The sequence below is a fragment of the Natator depressus genome, chromosome 3 (assembly GCF_965152275.1).
Source record: "Natator depressus isolate rNatDep1 chromosome 3, rNatDep2.hap1, whole genome shotgun sequence".
NCBI classification, from domain to species: domain Eukaryota; kingdom Metazoa; phylum Chordata; order Testudines; family Cheloniidae; genus Natator; species Natator depressus.
In genome coordinates, this window is record NC_134236.1 from 208,892,673 (window position 1) to 208,913,138 (window position 20,466).

General features: G+C 48.6%; 1 protein-coding gene across 3 annotated transcripts in view; it reads right to left on the minus strand.

Annotated features, from left to right (window-relative positions):
• Positions 1 to 20,466, minus strand: part of NINL (ninein like) — a 72,333-nt gene that overhangs the window by 31,356 nt on the left and 20,511 nt on the right. For 2 of the 3 annotated variants that reach the window (XM_074949849.1, XM_074949850.1), the window contains exons 2-7: positions 17,933 to 18,137; positions 9,733 to 9,829; positions 7,410 to 7,585; positions 4,995 to 5,061; positions 3,961 to 4,151; positions 2,634 to 2,786 (exon numbers count right to left, since the gene is read on the minus strand). In XM_074949849.1, coding sequence (XP_074805950.1) covers positions 2,634 to 2,786; positions 3,961 to 4,151; positions 4,995 to 5,061; positions 7,410 to 7,585; positions 9,733 to 9,829; positions 17,933 to 18,137 — 889 coding nt within the window. Of the gene's footprint in view, positions 1 to 2,633; positions 2,787 to 3,960; positions 4,152 to 4,994; positions 5,062 to 7,409; positions 7,586 to 9,732; positions 9,830 to 17,932; positions 18,138 to 20,466 lie in introns of those variants that run through there. The other variant, XM_074949851.1, reaches the window with a different exon arrangement.

Here is a 20,466-nt window from a genome sequence, read left to right on the forward strand (position 1 = left end):
TTCGCCGACTTCTGAACGCTCAGCTTTGGATACCAAGAGCTTGAATTTTGGAGCTGTGGATGCTCAGCACATCTCAATGAACTCTGGGGGAGCTGGGGCTGCTCTGCATCTCTTGGAAGTCACGTGGAGGGGTCTGAAGCTGGGCACCCAACCCTACAAAATTAGAGGCCACTTTTGAAACTGTGGCCCTTAGCTGTGTGTGTGTCAGTTCCCCAGATGTAGCAGAGCATCACGATACCAACCTGCGCCACAAAGTCTTGGGCAGAATCAGTTGGGTCTGTTTGGCAGAGCACTTTGGAAGTGTCAGTCGCTAGATAAAGTGGAACTCGTTTGGTGTGGGGGTGATGGAACAACCCCAAAACTAGGTTCAGATCCTGATGGGTCAACCCAGCCCCCTGCACATGTGAGGCAGACAAATTAAGCTCAGTGCAATTTACTCCAAGGACTGGATTCTGATAGCCAGGATGTCCCTGCAGAGCTGAGAACATCTTGGGGTAAGCTACAAAGGGCGTGGCTAAAAGGGCACACCTAGGGCCAGATTCTGATACCCTTACTCCTGCTGAGTAGTGCCTCACTCCTCGGGCCGTCCCCTGAAATCCCCAGTGAAATCCTCAGCCAAAAGATCTCATGGCCTATTTGGAAAGAGTAATGGTTTCCTCTGGTCTCCTTCCTCCACGGTTACGTAGTGGGCCCGTTGACTGTCTCCAGACTAGAAGTAGCTGCATTTTAGTGCTACGGTTAGTTTCTGAGCACTTGGAGACCCTTGGGAATGAAAAGCACCGAGTGTCAAATATTTATTGCTATTATAGTAAGAAAACATTGATTACGCCGATTTCCATGCACCAGCGAGATGACCTCCCAAGGAGGTTACGCCCGTAGCACGTGGAGACGCACCTGATCTAGTTTGAACAGCAGTGAAGTTGCAGCATGGGCCGCGCAAGCACGCCGGGCCCCTTGGGGATGTACGCGAACAGCTTCACTGCTGTTATTACTTGAATTAGCTAGATCAAGGCTAGCGCGGGTGCGCCTACAGGTGCTGCAGTCACACCTCGGATTGCGGTGTAGACATATCCAGAGTCAATACAAGGGCAGGGCGGCCCATAGTCCTGAAGCTGACATTATAATTGGAGCAGTATTTCTTCATTCCAGCGGCATAGGGTTTCCCGCCTCTCTCCGGTCAGACAGGAGGCAGTTACATGAGCCTCTCACTGTGTCCACACTGCAAGGGACAATGAGACTGTGGCCCAGGCAGGCATAGGGTGAGTAACAACAGCACAAAGATGCACCAGCAGAGAGACTGCAGCGTGGCCTAGCAATTCGAGTACGTATCCGGGGTCTCCGGCAGGCTATTAGGCCGCGTCTGCACGAAGCATCCCTGGCGCTGCCGTGGAGTGTCTGGGCAGCTACGCACGCCCAGCGCTGGTAGCTGTGCCCCTCAGGGAGGAGGTGTTTTTAGACTGCTGGGAGAGCAGCAGCACGCTGGCGTTGCCCATGCAGACTAGCCCCTAGAGATCTCTGAAGAGCCAAGCATCAGCAAAACCCACCAACTGCAAAGGGCCTCTTCGATGCTGAACGAAAGCTGCATTCATTGGCCCAGGACCAGCCTCTTTAGCAGCTGGGAACAAAGCTCGACAGCACGAACTACCTGAAAATCCAGACTCCTCTCACAGCAGTGAAAGCACTGGTGTGCCAGGGGAAGCAAGAGATTGGGCGTGTGAGAGAGACTGTACCAGCCACCCACTGACTTAAATAGGCTATAAACAAGATGTGGATCCCTCAGCTCACAGACTGCTCCCATGACAGGTAGGCGGAGAACAGCGCGACTGAAATACGCAGACAGCACAGTTAAAACTCACCCGGAGTCTGGACACTCGGGAGCGACGTTCCAACACCAGCACTAGCCCCGCCATGCCGTGCAGCGTGTGTGTTCTTAGGGCACGCCCTTTCGGACAGTGATTGAGTTAGACATGTGGGGATGCACAGCGGGAACTGTGCTCCGCCCCAGGTTGGTGCACAAAGGTGGGGCGTGAAGGGGGTGCCAGACGCCGCCCTTACCATCATCACCAGGCTGGACACAACCTGTCCTGATGCTCAGGAGGCCTGAGGCTGTTACACTCGGGCCCCGTGATGTCAGTCTGGCAGTGTAAGAGGCCTTAAAGCCCCCATCCCCAGAATGCACCCTCGCAGAGGACTGCCCCACCTGGTGCAGAACTGGCATAAGGGCTCTGTGCCAGCCCCACTCCCAGCCTGCAGCACAAGGGACATGTCAGCAGGGGACACCTGAGTGAGGGCACAGCCAGAACAGGAAGGGGTGTGGCTGGAGTGCACGCGGCCCTGGCTAGCTCTGCTTCCAGGGACCAGGAGGAGCTGTAAGCAGTAAAACATCCGTCAGAGCAGCCCCTCTTTGCAGGGGAGAAGGGCAAATCCTTCTACACTGGTAGCTGAGCCTCCCTGGGAACTCTGCTCAGAAAGCATCTGACGCAGAGCACTGTGTTTTGTCAGGCACTGGAGTGTGCCTGATCCAGACCCCAGGGAAGTCAATGGGAGTCTTTCCACTGGCTCCCAGGCTCTTTAGCCAGACCCGACATTCGGAGTTATATCCAGGACTCTTGGGAGTCCTGCCTCGGACTCACCTGGTGATCTGGCAGCTGTCTGGGCTGTTTGACAGGCGTGGAAAAAACAGGAAAAGAAACAGGCCCATGGCTGGACAAGCCAAGCTCGAACTCCTGAAAGCTCACCCTGCCATCTCCATCTCTGTCCAGCCTACGAAATAAATCTTCTAGTTCCTGCAGAAAACCATTGGGGGAAAAAGTTAGCAGAAACATCAGCCACATGCAAGATCCCAGACTCATTCACTGGAAACCAACATCTTTAAAAAAAAAAAAAAAAAAGTTCCCTATTGTTTTTACATAACAAACAGAATCGACAATAACCGAGAACGAACCCTTCCACCTCTCCACACCAAAAGAGAAACTGCAGTAAATACAAAGGCATGTAGTGACTCCATGTAGATACACGCAATCCACATCAGTTGCTCCAATTAGGGATACAAACAATACACACCAGACACAGGTCATCGCACTGTATTTACAAAGGCACTTGGGGAATGCGAGCTCAGCTCTGCCAACCAGCTACTGCACCGACCTAAGACTAGAACCTAGATTTCCCAACTTCCAGCGCGTTAGCTACAATCCCCATGTAGCCATTGGGCTGGGACAACTGTAGGTTGATTCCATCTCATACTAGTTTATATACCCAGGAGAAAGAAGAATTTGTGACAATGTGGTATTGACTTCATCGGGTGTCCATGTGCATGCAGGGGTCTGCCCGTGTGGAACACACTGCAGGATTGGGGCTGAACTGAGCAGAGGGTGCACTGTTAATTGGCTAATTAAATAGTCTTTTCCCACAGACGTAAATGGATGCAAATGTATCAGATTATGCAGAAGTGTCAGGCCAAGTTCACACCACAAACTTACCTTAGTGTAACTACGTCACTCAGGGATGTGAAAAATCCTGTCGACAGAGCTACCACCGCTCATGCAAATGGCTTAACTACGCCAAGGAGAGAAGTTCTCCCGGGAGTTAGTAGTGTCTTCCCTAAAGTGCTACCCTGGTGCAGCTGCATCACTGCAGCACTGTATGAGTAGACATGCCCTGTGTGTCACAACGCTGGCTAGAAATCAGTACTGAATTCAGGTTTTGTGTTTAAAGAGGCTACTGTTAATTGCTTCATACATATTACAGACCAGATCCTCAGCTAGTCAAGACAGCTCCGCTGAGGTGAATGGAGCTGCACTGACCGACACCAACTAAGGATCTGGCTATGTTCTTGAAGCATATTTGCAAGTGTCTGAAGACGTCATGATTTATTTCTGAAAGCCATTTACCCTGACAATGTGCTTTTACTAACCAGGTTGCCTTCCCAATGGACTCATTTCCATGCCGCCCCCAACTCACCTCCTGCTCCAGCTCTTTGAGCCCAATATTCTTACAGACCGTCGCCAGCTCGCACTTGCTGAGGTAGCCGGTGTTCCCTACATCCAGTTCTTCCCAGATGCCCCGAATCTGACCCTCTGTCATATCAAAGCAAGGGCTGTCTGTCTGCCGGGGGCTGTCAAATAGGTCAGGATTCCAGGTGCTCGTTTGGCCTAAAATTATTAACCATGTATCAGTTACACTAACAGAGAGATACTACTGTTCCTAATGAGCATGTGGGGCCCACCAGGAAGAGCTCACTACAGGCCTGACTCAACTCCCACTGTACTCAACGAGACTGTCTCCCCTGACATCAATGGGAGCTAGATGGGGCCCTCTAAGTACTGTTCCATGGCACTATTTTAAAACCTCAATTTTCGGCAAAGAAAAGCTTCGTCCTTAGGACCCTATATTCTAAAGATCAGGTGTGTTTATAGGGAGAACATTTATTTTTTAAAACCTATAAATTTCTTATCAGGGATCTTAAATCAGATGCTTCTGATTCAACTCCAAACTTTGCCAAAGAAAATTCTCTGGCCACAGATCACATGTTTGTTGGGAGCACCAAAGATATTGAAGCTAAAAGGTGATTGGGATTAAATTTTGGATTAGACTAGGAAGGTGTCATAACCTTAATTAGAGAGATCCTCATTTCTCATCGATTCTGGGCTCCCTAATTAAATAGCAGGAGTTCATCTTGGATATTTTTAGAAGATTAATAGGGCAGCTGTAGGAAGAATTGAAGCCTGGCAAAGCTCACTGCACTTCAGATCACCACAGCATCACCTTGCACAGAGTTGTGTCTACAAGCAAAGTACGATGTTTGTCTTTTCTAAACCAATGCTGCAAAAAGGAGCCCCCCCCAACAGATCTTCCTGAGGGACGGGAATAAAACGTAGGGTCAGCTCTTCAGCTGGCATAACTGGATTTCTAGTCACAAAGGATCTGGGCCATAAACATTCAGAAAGCCTGTTAACCCCAAAAGCATTTTACACAGAGGAGCACTGATTTTCTACCTTGTGCCGCGAACATTTCATTCTGTGGTTCTTTAGCACTTTCCACTTCTTCATCTGATTTAAGGCTCTGCAGAAACAATGTATGAACAGGATTAAGTATCACAGAGAAATTCTGGTGGGTGGAATAATGGTTTGTGATATTAGGGTATGTGAAAAGGGCTGACATGACTCATCGGAGACTGTCAACCGTTTAAAATCCCTATTATCAAATACAAAATGATTGTTCATCTTATTTTTAGCTGTACATTTAATATGCAAAGTCTTGATTATAATTTATCTGTAACATCATAATTCCACAACCCTACACATTCACCAAAGAAAGATCAGGTTATTAACTCACTGTTTTGTGTTACTTATCCAGTACTAAAGGATGTTACACTGACCAGTTCTACAACCTCTGGACAAGATTATCAAGAGCAACTAGTAATTTTGGGACTCAATTATTGGGAGCCCATTTCAAGAAACGTTAAAGACACGTCTGATTTTCAGAAGGACTGAGCACCAGCTCTCTGAAGAGCCAGCCCTATATTATTTGTCTTCCCTAGGTGCTTATATGGCCCCCATCACTACAGCATCCAGCCTTTAATGTGTTTATCCTCATCACCCTGGGGCAGGGTGACGATCCCCCTTGTATGGATGGGAACTGAGGCACAGAGAGGGTAAGTGACTGGCCCAAGGTCACACCAGGAGCCTGCAACAGAGTTGGGAATTGAACCTGGGTCTCCCAAGTCCCAGCAGCACGTAACCACTGGGCAACTCTTCGTCTGTTATGTTAAGGTGCCCTGGGAGGGGTTCACAAATGACTGGTCACTTGGTTCCCGTGGGGTAAGACAGAGGGGAACACACAGGGGCATTTTAAAAGAAAGTAGTGTTCGATGAATGCTCTTTGAAAAGCCGTCAATCGTTTTTTCCCTACACACAAGCCAGTCTCTGCTGATCTGTCTTTTTTTTTTAACTTAAAAAATTGTTAAGGCAACTTACAAGAATGGCAGATGTAACAGTGGGACGTGAAGAATGCAACAACAAAGAACAAAACCATTCTTCTAAAAGGAAATCAGACACCAGAGCAAAACAACTAAGCAAAGGGCCCTGAGTCTGCCCCCAGCAGGGCTCGGGGCTGGGGGGAGGGAGAGGCACTGTGTGCAGGGATCCACCCATGCAGGGCAGCCTGCAGGACTGGGGCCAAGCCATGGAGCTGCATTTTTGGACCAGCAGGGGAGCTGCTCTGCCCACTCAGCCATGGGGGAGGGTAACATTTGTTTTCTCTCAAAATAGTTTTCTGTCCAAGGATGAATTTGTTCACGTTCTCCTTGCCCTGTATTTTTATTTTAAGAGAGAACAGTCTCGTGAAGCAGCATGTTCTAAGCAGCATGATATAAGCAATCTACATTTCTTTTCTTAGACTCTGTTTATATTTTCTTTAAAAATAATGCATCCAGTTGACTCATCATCTGTTTTTCATTAACCAGAGCTCTTCCTGGAGACCACACAAGCAATGACAACCTGCATTCCCAACCCCATGCCGATCCTCCTGTCCCACAAAGAGGGGCAAAGCTACTGTCCATTAAATGGGTTTTGAAGCACGAAGTCCATATGGGGGTCCTAGGTGCGATAGTTTAACTTACTTAGAACCCCTGTTAATAGCTCTTACAGGGTGGCCTGCTCTTGCTTTAATTGTTATTTGTATCACAGAAGCACCTTCAGGGCACCACTGGAGTAGGTAGGTAGCAAGAGACAGCCTCTGCCCCGAACAGCTGACATCCTACAGGGACAGGAGAGGGACGGGAGGGAAAACGGAGGCCCTGAGAGTGGAAGGGACCTGAGCCCCACTCCAGTGCCCTGTGACTCCTATGGACATGGGGTAGGGCGCAGCGAGGCAGCCAAGTTGGAATGTCCCTGACTTTTGTCCATTATCTTTCCAGCTGGGGACACTTCATGAATCGCGTAAATGTTTTTCCAATAAATTTTATTTCCTTCCATTTAATTCATTGTACAAAAGGGGGAATCTTTTCCCACAGGGGTAACCAGAATTTGGTAACCATAGGGGTGACCAAAATCAGCGGTACGGTACTGCTGTCTGGCTACGGGCTCTGGGGGACAGGGACTGTGTGCAGACTCTGCTATGCACAATAGGCTCCCAGGGTGCCCCACCAATGTCCAAATGGCACGTGTATCAACTCTGCCTGGTACCTGTGCAGCATTCTTCCTACGACCCGCTCTAGCACTGGGCTTTGTAATCCATGCTAACCCAATGCAGATCGGCACTTCTTAAGGATTGCCACAGGTAACCATTCAGAACAGGTTAGACCACCATGAATGCGGCCTTCTGTTTAAACATTACTTGCAATCAAGCAAGAAGGCTGAGTTAAATCTGGCCAGCCTGCTCCAAGGAGCGGAGGAATGAGTCATTCCTACCTCCGCACTCTCCAGAGATGCTGAGCGTCTCAGCTGACTTTTCACACTGGCTTTAACTTGCTGATCTTGTAAATACTTGGTGGTTTCCACCTCGGTTTCTTGGAGCTCTGGCTTCGTCCAGCGGCCATACCACTTAGCCCCATTCATGTACTTGGGCTTGACATCATCTGGGACGGCTAGGTGGGAAAAAAATCAATCTCAGTCTGGGACACACACGTCTAGACAAATTTCTTTTCAAACTCTGCTGCTTATTTAAAACCAAAAAAGACCGTGCTGCTCAGACTGAGAATACAGAGAGCTCCTAGCACAGCGACTTTCACTGCGGAACTGCAGCATTGCTCCCTTGCTCTCTCTAAAGGCCAAATAGCTTTCTATTTGGACACACAAATCACAGACCCACAGAGAGAACGGCCAGTCTGAAGAGTGACTCACTCTGCCCTCTCCCCCATTAGGATTCATACGCGTACCAAGTAAACAGAAAGAGTTCCCCTTTTCCGCTCTTATTTAAGCAGCAATGAGCTTTGAGTAATGGTGTCCCTGATCACATCATCATGTGCAGGGACCAAACCTGGGACCTCAGGATCTTAAAACAGGCGTCTATTGCCTGAGCCAAAGGACCACTTGTTATCACGTAAGCAGGTAGCAAACTCAAACCTCGGTACGTGGTGTAACCAGAGGCAGTCAAAGTGTAGGGTACGCAAGACAAATTGTAGCGGCTGATATTTGCTGAACTCCAGCTGTGCTTGTGTGCTCCAGTATTCTAGCTTTCTGGGTCCTCACTTAGCCCTCACCACTGCAACGCCCAAAAGCTTCACAATGGTTTTTATTTGGACAGCACCCGGCGAGGTAGGGAAGGACAGTCCCCACCTGTCAAAGGGAGAAGTGAAGCACAGGGTAGATTAAGCGACTGGCCCAAGGCCATGCAGGAAGTTTGGGGCAGAGCTGGGAACTGAAGCCTGTCTCCCCAGTTCTGTGCCCTACCCCCGAGGCCATTCTCCCGGCCCTATTACAAGAGTATTCCAGTGTTTGAAGGATCAAGTGATCCAGAGATTCGCAGGCCCGAAGGGACCAATGTGACCATCTAGTCTGACCTTCTGTCTAACTAACACAGGCCAGACAACTGCCCCCAGCGATTCCTGCTTCCAGCCCACCGCTTCTAGACATAACCTTTTCCCCCATTCTAAACAATCCTAGCTCTAATGCGCTGTTTGGGAGAGCATCAAAGCTCTTGTCCTGCTGGGCTCCATCAGTCTCACACGCCGTGGGCCCGTTGCCCACTGTACAAGTGTATGGGACGGTGTACGTCCAGTCCTGCCTCAATGAGACAAAATGAGGAATAGCTGGGCATGCTAATGTGACACGTACAGCTAAAGCTGTGACTCTTCCGTGACCCTGCTGCATCCCTGGCCACCCCAGAAAGCACACACCTGGGCAGGTGGCCGGGTACCGACAGAGGCTATTTGTCTGGAAAAGCCCAATACTGAAACGATGAGTGGGATTTAACAATCCTGAATTAACCCTTTTGTTGCTAGCCCTCACTTTGCTGAAGTTGCCAAGTCACTCAGTGCAAAATTCACACCCCACCCGGCCACAAAGCATAACAAACAATTAAAAAACTGCCTATCTTAGGTACTGATCTGGTCCCATTGCCTCTGTCTTGGGCACTGGTGCAACCTCTACTAGGCTGCTGTGGCATCCATAATTCAAGAAGGATGCTGATAAATTGGAGAGAGTTCAGAGGAGAGCCCTGACAACCATTATAAGGCATGATTTCCAATCTTTTAGTGAAAGACTCAAGAAGCTCAATCTACTTGGATTATCAAAGACAGAAGTAAGGGGTGACATGATCATTCAGATCCCACCTGGGGTTCAGAAATTGGATAATAAAAGGGATATTCAGTCTAGAAGACAAAGGTCTAACAAGCTCCACCAGCTAGAAGTTGAAGCTAGACAAATCCAATCAGACTAGATGATCACAGTGGTCCCTTAAGATCTAGGAAGGACCTAGTGTGGTATCTGAGCACCTCGCAGTGTTCAATGTATTTACCCTCAGCACCCCGGGGAGGTAGGGCAGTGCTGTGATCCCCGTCTTACAGACAGGGAACTGGGGCACAGAGAGACCTGCCCAAGGTCACATGGGAAGTCCGTGCCAGAGCAGGGAATCAAACCCACAACTCTCTCGTTCCAGGCCAGTGCCCTAACCACTGGACCATCCTTCCTCTCTGTCTTGGCAATTCGTCAATGCACCAGCAGGTAAGGCTTTCAACTGGCAGCAGAAGCAGAGGGAAAAAACTGAACAACCAGCTGCAAAGTCTCCCAGCACCTGGTTCCAAGTAGCTGCTCTCCTCGTCGGAAATGCCCAGGTCAATGTTGGAGGACAGCACTGCCACGAAACCTTCTTTAAACTCTTCAAAGTTTACCTAGTGGAGACAGGAAAAGATGCTGAACACGCACATCGGGCCTCCCATCAGACACCTGGGGCGGTCACTAGTACTCAGTTCAGCCTCACAAGCCTCATTTCGTGCTTCTGCTGGGAGCCTGCTATGTGCAGAAGCAATGTGCTGTCCTCCTCCATCGCTCAGAGATAACCTGGGGGGTTCGCCTCGGCTATTGCAGTGCCTGATAGGAGACGTTGGGTGCGGACCGCTAGAAATCTTACACTGCACTGTCTGGGACCTGCAGCCTGGGTTCTGCTGGCTTACTCTGCCTTGGGCATCCATTACCAGGCTACTGGAACTCAGTCTGCTGGATAATAACTAGCTCGTCTTCTTCTCAAGGGCCACGTCTACACTAAGGAAAAATGGGGTGTTTTTAAACACACGCTAGTGAACAGGAGCTAACGTCTTAATGCAGACAAGGCAGAGGGCAGTTTTAACATGCATTAGCTGGTCACGGTAAGCCCTGGGGGAGTCAAGGGTTTATCCTGGACAGGTATCCTGCTAGAACTACCACTTGACATGTCTACACTAGGATGTTAAACACCTTTTCCCTAATGAAGCCAACACCGAAGGAAAACTACAATGCGACATATACAGACAACAGGGTCTGATCCTGACTGAGCCTCGGAGGCATTACCACAATACACGTAGCAGTATATAATACAGACAACTAAATACTGACTGAAGCTAGAGTACGTAAGCAGAACCTGGTATTTTCTGTGGCCCCTGCTGACAATTCACCCTCTACTGCCTGTTGTACTCCAGATTCGCAGCTTTCAGCCCTTGAGGCTGAGAACGAAACATTCCCAACGTGAATTACTGCTAGACCGTCTCAGAAGCAAACAGCTTGAAACAGGACTTCTGAGAAGCATTCACTGACCCATCTACCTAAAGGGAATGTTAATATGTATGTTCCACACTGATTATTTAAGAGGTTAATAGAGCACACTATTTCACCTCTGGTCATTTTAGTAGAAGCATTTAGGTAGCGTACTTCCATCGCGGTTAGATGCAGTAACAAATACGGGCACATCTAGTTGCTGGGACACAGAACTAACTATTCAGCTCTTTCCCTTCAGTCCAATCCCCACAAACATGGCAGGTCCCCTCTATCCTTGCAGTTTTTTAAAATGCATTTTGTTTGCATCAGAGCATCCCTATGTTCTCAGAGATCTCACTCTTGATCGTGTTCAAACATGCATGCAATTAAAGTAAAACAGAAGACACTCGTTGACGTACTTGGAGAGAGAGAGAGAGAGAGAAACTGTGAGAGAGGTCAACTAAATTCATAGAATCATAAACATGTTGGGCTGGAAGGGACTTCAAGACACCATGGATTCCAGCCCCCTGCATGGCGGCCAGGCCAAGTAACCCAAGACCCTCTTGGCAGGGCTTTGTCCAACCGGTTCTTAAAAACCTCCAGTGACGGGGATTCCCCAGCCTCCCTTGGAAGCCTGTTCCAGAGCGTAACTGCCATAAATAGTTAGAGAGTTTTTCCTGGTAACCTAACCTAACCTAAACCTCCCCAGTTTCCTGTCTTGGGATATTGCAGATTAAGCCCATTACTTCTTGTCCTGCCTTTAGTGGACATGGGGAACAACTGATCACCGTCTGCTGTATAATGGCCCTTAACATCTTTGAAGACTGGTATCAGGTCCCCCCTCACTCTTCTTTTCTCAAAACTAAACGTGTGCAGTGTTTTTAACCTTTCCTCATAGCTCAAGTTTTCTAAACCTTTGATCATTTTTCTCTCTCCAATTTATCCACCTCCTTCCTGGAGTGCGCTGCCCAGAACTGGACACAGCGCTCCAGCTGAGGCCTCCCCAGTGCTGAGTAGAGCAGGACAGTGACCTCCTGTGTCTTACATACCAGACACAGGACTGATCCCTGCAGGACTCCACTAGATATGCCCTCCCAGTTCGACAGTGAGCCATTGATAAATACTCTGATTCTTTCAACTAGTTGTGCACCCACTTCAAAGTAATTTCATCTAGACATTTCCCTAGTTTGCTTGTGGGACTGCATCAGACACCTTACTAAACTCAAAATATAACATATCTATAACATATGCTTCTCCCCTATCCACTAGGCCAATAACCCTGTCAAAGAAGGAAATTAGGTTGGTTTGGCATGATTGGTTCTTAACAAATTCCTACTGGCTATTCCTTATAACCTTATTATCCTCTAGGTGCTCACAAATTGTCTGTTTATTTGTTCTGGTATCTTTCCAGAGATCAGAGTTAAGATGACTGGTCTATAGTTCCAGGTGTGCACTTTGTTCCCCTTTTTAAAGCTAGGTACTAAGTTTGCCCTTCTCCAGTCCTCTGGGACCTCACCCACCCCCAGTGAGTTCCTCAAGATAATTGCCAACAGTTCCAAGATTAGGAACCAGCTGAAACAAACTACCCTAGGATGAATTTCATCAGGCCCCGCCAACTCAAATACATCTAACTCAACTAAATATTCTTTAATCTGTTCTCTCCCTATTTTGGCTTGTGTTCCTTCTCCCTTGTTAATATTAATTGTGTTGAGTGTCTGGTCACTGTTAACCTTTTCGGTGACAACTGAAGCAAAATAATCATTAGACACCTCAGCCTTCTTGACATCATCAGTCATTAGCTCTCCTTCCCCACTAAGTAGAGGACCTAACACTTTCCTTCATCTTTCTCTCACTCCTAATGTATTTAAAGTACCTCTTCTTGCCTTTTATGACCCTTGCTTGGCGTAACTCACTTTGTGCCTTAGCCTTTCTGATTTTGTCCCTACATGCTTGTGCTAGTCTTTTGTACTCCTCCTTAGCAATTCATCCACGTTTCCACTTTTTGTAGAATTCCTTTCTGATTCTCCGGTCATTAAAGAACTCCTAATGGTACCATACTGGCCTCTTACTATTCTTTCTACCTTTGTTTCACCTCAGGTTAGCTTGCGATTGTGCCTTTAATATTGTCTCTTTGAGAAACTGCCACCTCTCCTGAACTCCTTTATCCCTTAGATTTTCTTCCCAGGAGACCTTACCTACCAGTTCTCCGAGTTTGTTAAAGGTTGCTTTTTTGAAGTCCATTGTCCTTATTCTGCTGCTCTCACTCCTTCCTTTCCTCAGAATCATGAAATATATCATTTTATGATCACTTCCATTCTAATTAAATAATAATCAGTTTATAGCAATGTCTTTTCTGCTGATAAAAGCAGAAGTTGCATTTGTTTCCTTGAACTGAACAGCGAGCAAATGAATGTAATCAAAAGTTTTGCAATCATTTAAAAAAACCCACCAAAACCAGGATGTGATATCACTCTTTAGCTATCTTTCCTCTCACAGTCCTCAGGGCAGGCAAATCAAGTCAGTGGCTTTGGAATGTTACTTTTCAGAAGCTGAGATAATTAGCCAACCAGAAGTTAACAATTTTGCTTACAATGATTTGGGGATATCTATAAAAAGGGAAAACACCAACAATCACCCAACAACTGCAGGGAAGTTCGGAAGCACAGATTTTTTTACAGACAAAAAACTTAAAAAATCCAAAAACCTTACCCCAAACCTATCAAAAGGTTCACAAGCCTGGGACCTATTTAAAATAGTACCAGACTGATTTATGGTTCCGCGCTGAAACCATGAAAGCTGCAGTTCATCTGAGCTTTAGGTTTGTTTGAACTCAAGAGTGAAACTCAGGGGACGCAAACTCATGTAAACCAACACTGAAAGCCAGTTTGTACTACCTCCTGCAAAAAGAAAACCCTAGGGTAAAATCGTGACCCCACTTAAGTTAATGGGAGCTGTAGCATCGACTTCAAACAGGTCAGGCTATTGCCCAGAGTTGGGCCCAGCTGTAGCTGGGCCCTACACTATTTGACTCTCCTTTTAATCTGTACTGGAGAAGCTGGCCTAGCCTGCCTAGCACCACCAGCACTCAGAAAACCATGTGGTGTGTGTGTACCTGTCCGTCCATTATGTACAAACTGGGGGGGCTGATGCCACAGTTAAAACTCCATCTGAAATGTCCTGAGAATAGGAATAGAAATTGAAATTACTAGTTTTCTTTCTGGTGAGGTGACCTTTCACTGTGAAACTACACAGTGTCACAGCTTATTTGCCCTAGATAGAATGGTGTAATTATGCAGTTTTGATTTTCACCCATTTTTAATAGGAAGGGTTTCAAATCGGTTTCTTATTGAGCTTGGCCTGTGGCAGCTTCATCATTTTTTGTCCGGTCATCTCTTCTGAAAAGCAGGACTTCTAACAAAAACTGGGCGAGGGATTCGTTTGGAGGAGATCTTCACTTTTGTTAAATAAACGCTGGGTAACGTCCCTTCATTTCATTCATCAGGCCTGAAAAGGAGCATGCCAGCAGAGCAGACACATAAAATCTTTGCCACGGGATAAAGTCTTCTCTGTCAGCAGCTCAGATTCATGCCCCTCTCACAAACAGCCCCCCCCCTTCCTCGGACCAGCCCTCCTCCTCGGCTTAAAAAAATTGAAAACCAAGGAAATTTAGGCAGAAAAAACTTTGTAGTGAAGCAGCCGAGCTTGCCCTCCCCATCCCGCCAGCCCACACACCATATTTGACACAAGACTACAGAAGCAAGGAAATGAGACATTAGGCCACCAAACCGTACATAACCCTGGCTCCTTGTCCTGCTGTCTCAGCCTTCACCACACTGACTGTTCTGTCTCTGGGCAACAGGAATGGCTCCCACGGGGAGCTGCTCTCCATCCTGCCTGCAGAGCCCGCGCTACCATAGTGCTTGGAGAGCAGGAAGAAGAGCTCCAGCTGGAGACTGGTTTTACAGAAGCAAACCTAGCATCACGGGACCGCTGTTCGTTTATGCCAGCGCCCACGAGACATGAGCTGTTTCCAGCCATTCAAGGACAGACAGCCCCTGGGCCCGAGGAGCTCACGCCATGGATGAACAGATTAGGGGAAGGGGAACAGGGATTTCTTTTATATAAATCTGCTAGATTTGCTGTAGGCAGCATGACAGAAGCAGGACTTTAACAGGGACTTAAATGCACCCAGTGTAGGGCCCCCTCCACACCACCAACACAGGAGGAAATCAGGACATCGCTTCAAAACCATGTGAAGTGGGGACAGCAAGGAGGGAGAAGAGAACAGACAGATTTGCGGGAGCTGGAAGGGCTCAAGAACTACAACAGGTGGGAAGGGAAGGAGAGAAGACACAAACAGCAAGAGAGAGAGACAGACAGACAAAACGTACAGGCAAAGGTCAACTCTGCCAGAGCCGTGTGTCAGTCAGTTCTGAGGAAGGAGGGTCTGTCTCAGGAACAGGCAGGAGCTGGCTCCGAGAGCCTGAATCACCTCACGCAGAGGCAGAAAACAAGGCGAAGTGATGCACACAGGACGGCCTCATTTCTTGCATTAAGTTGCTCCTAAACTGCACCCCCTTTTCTAGTGTCTCTCAGGGACACCGCTGCCCCGCCGGCTATGCCCCAGAGGTTCACAGCCTCCAGCATACATCTATCACCCTGGAGCCTCCGCTCCCACATCTCACTACACCCTGAGCACAGGCGTAGGGGGAAGGAATGTATAGCTACCACGCGGAAACCCAGAGGCCTGGAACACACCGAGCTTTTCCCCGCCAACTTGCTGCAAAAGCCAGACTTCTGACTCCTGTATTTCCCCTCAGTGAAACCCCAGTGTCTCTGCACATGATTGCAGGGGAGTGTGACTGACTGCTGGATGGCGATTTACTGCCATTCATAAATTGACTGGACCCATGCAGTTTAATGATGCTTTTGTCAGCATGAAAAATACAGCACAGCATTTTAATCACAAGAAAACACTGGGAGAAGTGGATTTGGGGGGGGGGGGGACGTTACATTCCACTTACCCCAATATAAACCAATCTGCTCTTTTTTCTTCTCCCTCCCTCTCCCCACAAGAGTTCCAACAATTGCAATTCTTTAGCCGAGCTAACACGATGCTCTAGAGAGGGCCTGATCCAAAGCCCACTGGAGTCAATAAAGCAACATCCATTAACGTCAGTGGGCTTTGGATCAGGCCCATAGGGACTGTCCCAGATCCACTGGGAACTAGTGGCTTCAATTCTAAAGAGATCAGAGTTACAGTACTCTGCGATCCTCTCCTCTTCCCAAGCCAGACAGTGCTGAAGGAGAACATAGGTGGGAGCAGGGAGCGGAGGCCTCATTCACACTGGTTGCACTGGTTTAGTTAAATTGCTGCAATCCCGTGTGGACACTCATATTGGTTTGAGGAGCTACTTTTGCTTGAGCTTAACTGGCTCATGATCAAGTCGTAATTGACTCAACCAGGTTTGTACTGATTTATGAGTCCTTCCACGCAGCCTTTTGTACTGGGCTAGATAAACTGATGGTAAGATTCCATTTTAAGGCCTCATCTACACTGCAAAGTTTTACCGGCATAACTATGTTGGCTAGGAACCCCCTGCCCCAGCCAACAGAGCTATGCCAGCAAAACCCCCAGTGTAACCACAACTAGACCAGCAGAAGAGTGCTTCTGTCACATACCTAACATCCTTTGGGGAGATGGGTAGCTATGTGGGGAGAACTCCTCGTATGGGCTTATGCTGCATTTCCCCTGGCGGGGGCTCTGCCAGCCTAGCTATGTAGCCTATGGTCCGTAGAATAGACAAGCCCTTAGGAAAACCAGTATAACTCTATGTGTAGACAAACCCCAGTACTCCTCCCACTAGCACTGCCCCAACAGGGCCGGCTAGAAGAGCAGCAGTGGATCTGAACTGGTGTGCGCTGGAACGGCAGGGGTGTTACGGGCAGGAGCAGCTGGGTCACAGATGCCATGTGCAGCAAGGCCAGAGACACAAGCCCTCTTTCCCCCATCTCGTCTCCCACTGGGCCCAGTACTGGATGCTACAGAGGAAGGTGTAAGAACCACACACTAGGCACATGTGGCGTAATCAGCCCCCATGGAAGACTCAAACCAATAGCTAATAGTGACTGGCTTAAACCCTGCAGAATGAGGGTTTATTTCCCTCCTGAAAATTCCCCATGTGCACTCACGCTCTCAGCACAGGAGCAAGGGGACTGCTATGGGCAAGGAAACTGAAAAGCAGCAGATGTAACATGAAAGTCCCCACTCGTTCCGCACGATACGTGATAAGCCTGTGGAACTGTATGCCACAAGGTATCATGGAGGTCAAGAGCTTAGCAGGACTCAGACGGGATCAGACATGTTAATCGATAGCAAGAACATGGTGGCGCTGCAGTGGAAAAGGTTTTCCGAAAAGCATATAGAAGTTTCCTCCTCTGCCTGCTCCAAAGCTCTCGCACCGTCCCCTGAAGCAGCTAGCGCAAGGCACTAGCGGAGACAGGATTAGACGGACCCCAAGTATGATCCAGCCTGGCAGTTCCTCTCAGGTGCTACCACGATGGGAGCTAGGTTCCATTCACACAGGGCGTGAGCAGCAGAAGGCTCCTGGCTCCAGTGGGATTTTCTGGAAAATCCACCTATTGAACCCCCTCCATTCCAAGGCAGGCAAACTTCAGGGCTGGCTGTGGGGCTCACTCCAACCCCACCAGCAGCAGGAGTCCCTGGAGCTGCCAGTGCCCCCCTCCTCCCCACACAGCCAAGCACCACGGTGAGCAGTCAGGTAAGGAACTTCTCTCATTGAGACAATCCACTGTTGGGATAAAGGCATCCGCACTTTCGCCTGGGTCCCACAAAAACAGACGTTAATGTTTCTAAAACCAGAAGAGCTGGGACAAAGCCATTAAATAATACAGGGCCCAACCCAGCCCAAGTGCTTTCCAACAGCATGTGACCTACACAGTCAACCTAACCACACAGCTATGCTATTAATAGCCAACAAGCTTTTTATTCTGCCTCTTTTAAGTCAGTTTACTGCATTTCACCTACAGACCCCGCCAGCAGTTATACAGTCCTGGGGCCAGAGCCTGAACTCGTGTCCGTCGGTACGTAGCTCCGGCATTTAGGTACAGATAGACCGGTACTAATCTGTGGTATTTAAGAACTTTCTGAGTTTCATTTATTTATTTTCACATTCTCTTTGAAAGAAATTAACCTTTGCACAGTGGCATGTGTAACCACATTCAGGTCGCATGCAGCTACTCACCCTGGCAAAGTGGTCGCGTCCCAGGAGAGTTTGCAGAAGTACTGGCAGCTGCCTCTCCAGATGGAGCTTGCGGCACAGCTCTGTCAGCTCCTCTTTGTCCAGATACCCAGTGCCCGTGGTATCGCAGCTGTTATAAACATCCTGGAGCTGGGACACGTACTTGTTCTCCGCTGCCTCGCCCATCCCACAGCAGACTGCAGCCAACCTGATGGGAGTCAGCAAGGGGAGCAGAATGAGCAAGCCTTGCAAACGTGAGGCATTCAAATGAAAGGTTTTGATCCGCTCCTGCTACCCATCTGGCCCCACAGAACCAGCCACCCCAAAGCAACATTCTGCCCTAGAAAATCTTGGAGATTTATCACAACAAGAAACACTCGGCTGCTTCTAGATGACAGTGACCCAGATTCTCCACCGGAAACCTCGCAGGTGCAAACACGGAGGAGAAGAAACCACTTTACCTCTGCAACAGCCGTGCATGGGACTTGAAACACTCGGAACAGCACAAAAATGGGATCTAAACCTCCCCTTGCCCCGCACAGCTCGCAGATGAAATGCCTGGGACAGGAGATCGCAGCGCTGGTAGTGGCTGGTGCCCTCAGATCTCCTGTGCCAGAGATTTCATTCACAGACTATGGTGAACTCTGATGGTGACACAGGGGAAGGGGAAACTCTGGTCCCATTGTCCCGCTGTTCAGACAGCTTGGTCTCAGAATAATCCAGGCCCCACGTACTCAGCAGCGCGCTGGACTTCGCAGCCAGGAGAGCCACGGGCACAGAGAAGCAAGACAGCAGCCTTTGAGTTCCCCACCCCACCTCATGCTGCCATGCAGGAGACCCAAGAAAGTGAAAACACAGAACATGTGTTGCCCAGACCCGCAAGGTTCCAGTGCCCCTGAGGGCAGCAGTCACCACTGGCCAACTCACAGAGCATTCATGGTGACCGCCCGGTGAGAGGAGGGGTAGCGCCACACAGCCCCTCTTCTCGTCAGAGGAGAGGCACTGCAATGGTGTGACGGTGGCCACACGGCTGATTCAGGCGGGAAATTGGATAAAATGGCAGCCACACAACAGGACAGGGACTAGGATCCCCACTGAGACTGGCCGTTAGGCTGAAGCCAGGCAGGACAGCAAGGGAAAGCACAACACCACAGGAGGAACGAAAACCATGAAGGGCTCTAGGGGCCACAATGGACACCTTGGACTGTGCCCAGACAGGAGAGTCTCTGTTTAAATGCTCCCTTGGTGAAACACCCTGCAGCCGGAAGGCACCTCATTCCGCACCACTGGAGCTATCACAGCGTAGCTTCGAGAAACAGCTTGCTCTCTTCCCTTACCTAGGCCTTGTCCACACTACAAATTGTGCCGATTTAACCAAGCCAGTGTAGTTACAGCGATAAAACCCCCAACCATGGACCAAGTGATTCTGGTACAAAGATACATACAACTGCATACGGCCATTCTCCTTCCTGTGCGAGGACAAGCTATACACGTTTAAGGCACCTTCACACCAGTAAAACGTCACCCATGCTATGGCATTTACCAGTATAACTATCCTGGTAAAGAAGAAAGAGAGTCAGACCCCTAACTGAAATAGTTCTGCCAGTAAAACCTAAGTGCCGACCAGCTCGTATTGGCTCAGCATTGTAAAGAGCAAATAGAAGCAAAACCTTACCACTGTTCAAATGATGCCAAATACATTTTTCTTTGGTTATTTCATTTCAGAAGGAAGTGCAGACTTCTGAAGGAAGGAAGCAAACTACAGAGCTCTCCGGTTCTCTACCAGATGAGCCAGAGCCATAGGGGAGGGTCTCCAAAGCTCAAACCTCACAGAGGAGTCTCCATTTGTCTTCTCTTCCTTTCCCTCTAGTGGATAAAGCACTGGACTGAGACTCAGCAGATGTGGTTTCAATTCCCACTCTGCCACCAATTCCCTGCATGACTTTGGGCAACTCACTTCACATCTCTATTCCTGCGTTCCTCATCTGCAAAAGGGGAAAGAACGCTCCCTCTCGCCCCACCCCGTGCCTGTCTTGTCTATTTAGACTGTAATCTCTTTGGAGCAGAGACTGTCTCTTGCTATGTCTACGTACAGTACCTAGCGCAGTGCGCTTCTAGGTGCTACCATATAACAAATCAACAACAATACTGCATGAAATAAACAGAGGGTTGTTAGCGTAACTTTCCCTCCCTCCCTTCTTCCCCATGTGCCCGTTTTAAAAAAAAAGACAGGGTTTAGAAATGATCACATCAACGCACACCTCAGTTAATATAAAAGCCATGTAATCTAGTGCCTAAAGGACAGGCACACATTCTAATGTGCCCCAAAGGTAACACAGCAAACATTCCCCACCCCCACATTCCTTAAGGGTCACCTGGAGAGAAACATCACAGGCAGGCGTGTGGACACTTGGGATGGGAGCCACCCAACAGATGGAAATTTTAGGGTGGTTTTAAGCTTGTAGGTGGGTTTAAATAGATTTACTATGACAGGGAATAAACCAATCAAACAGATCCCCCCCATGCACACACGCACC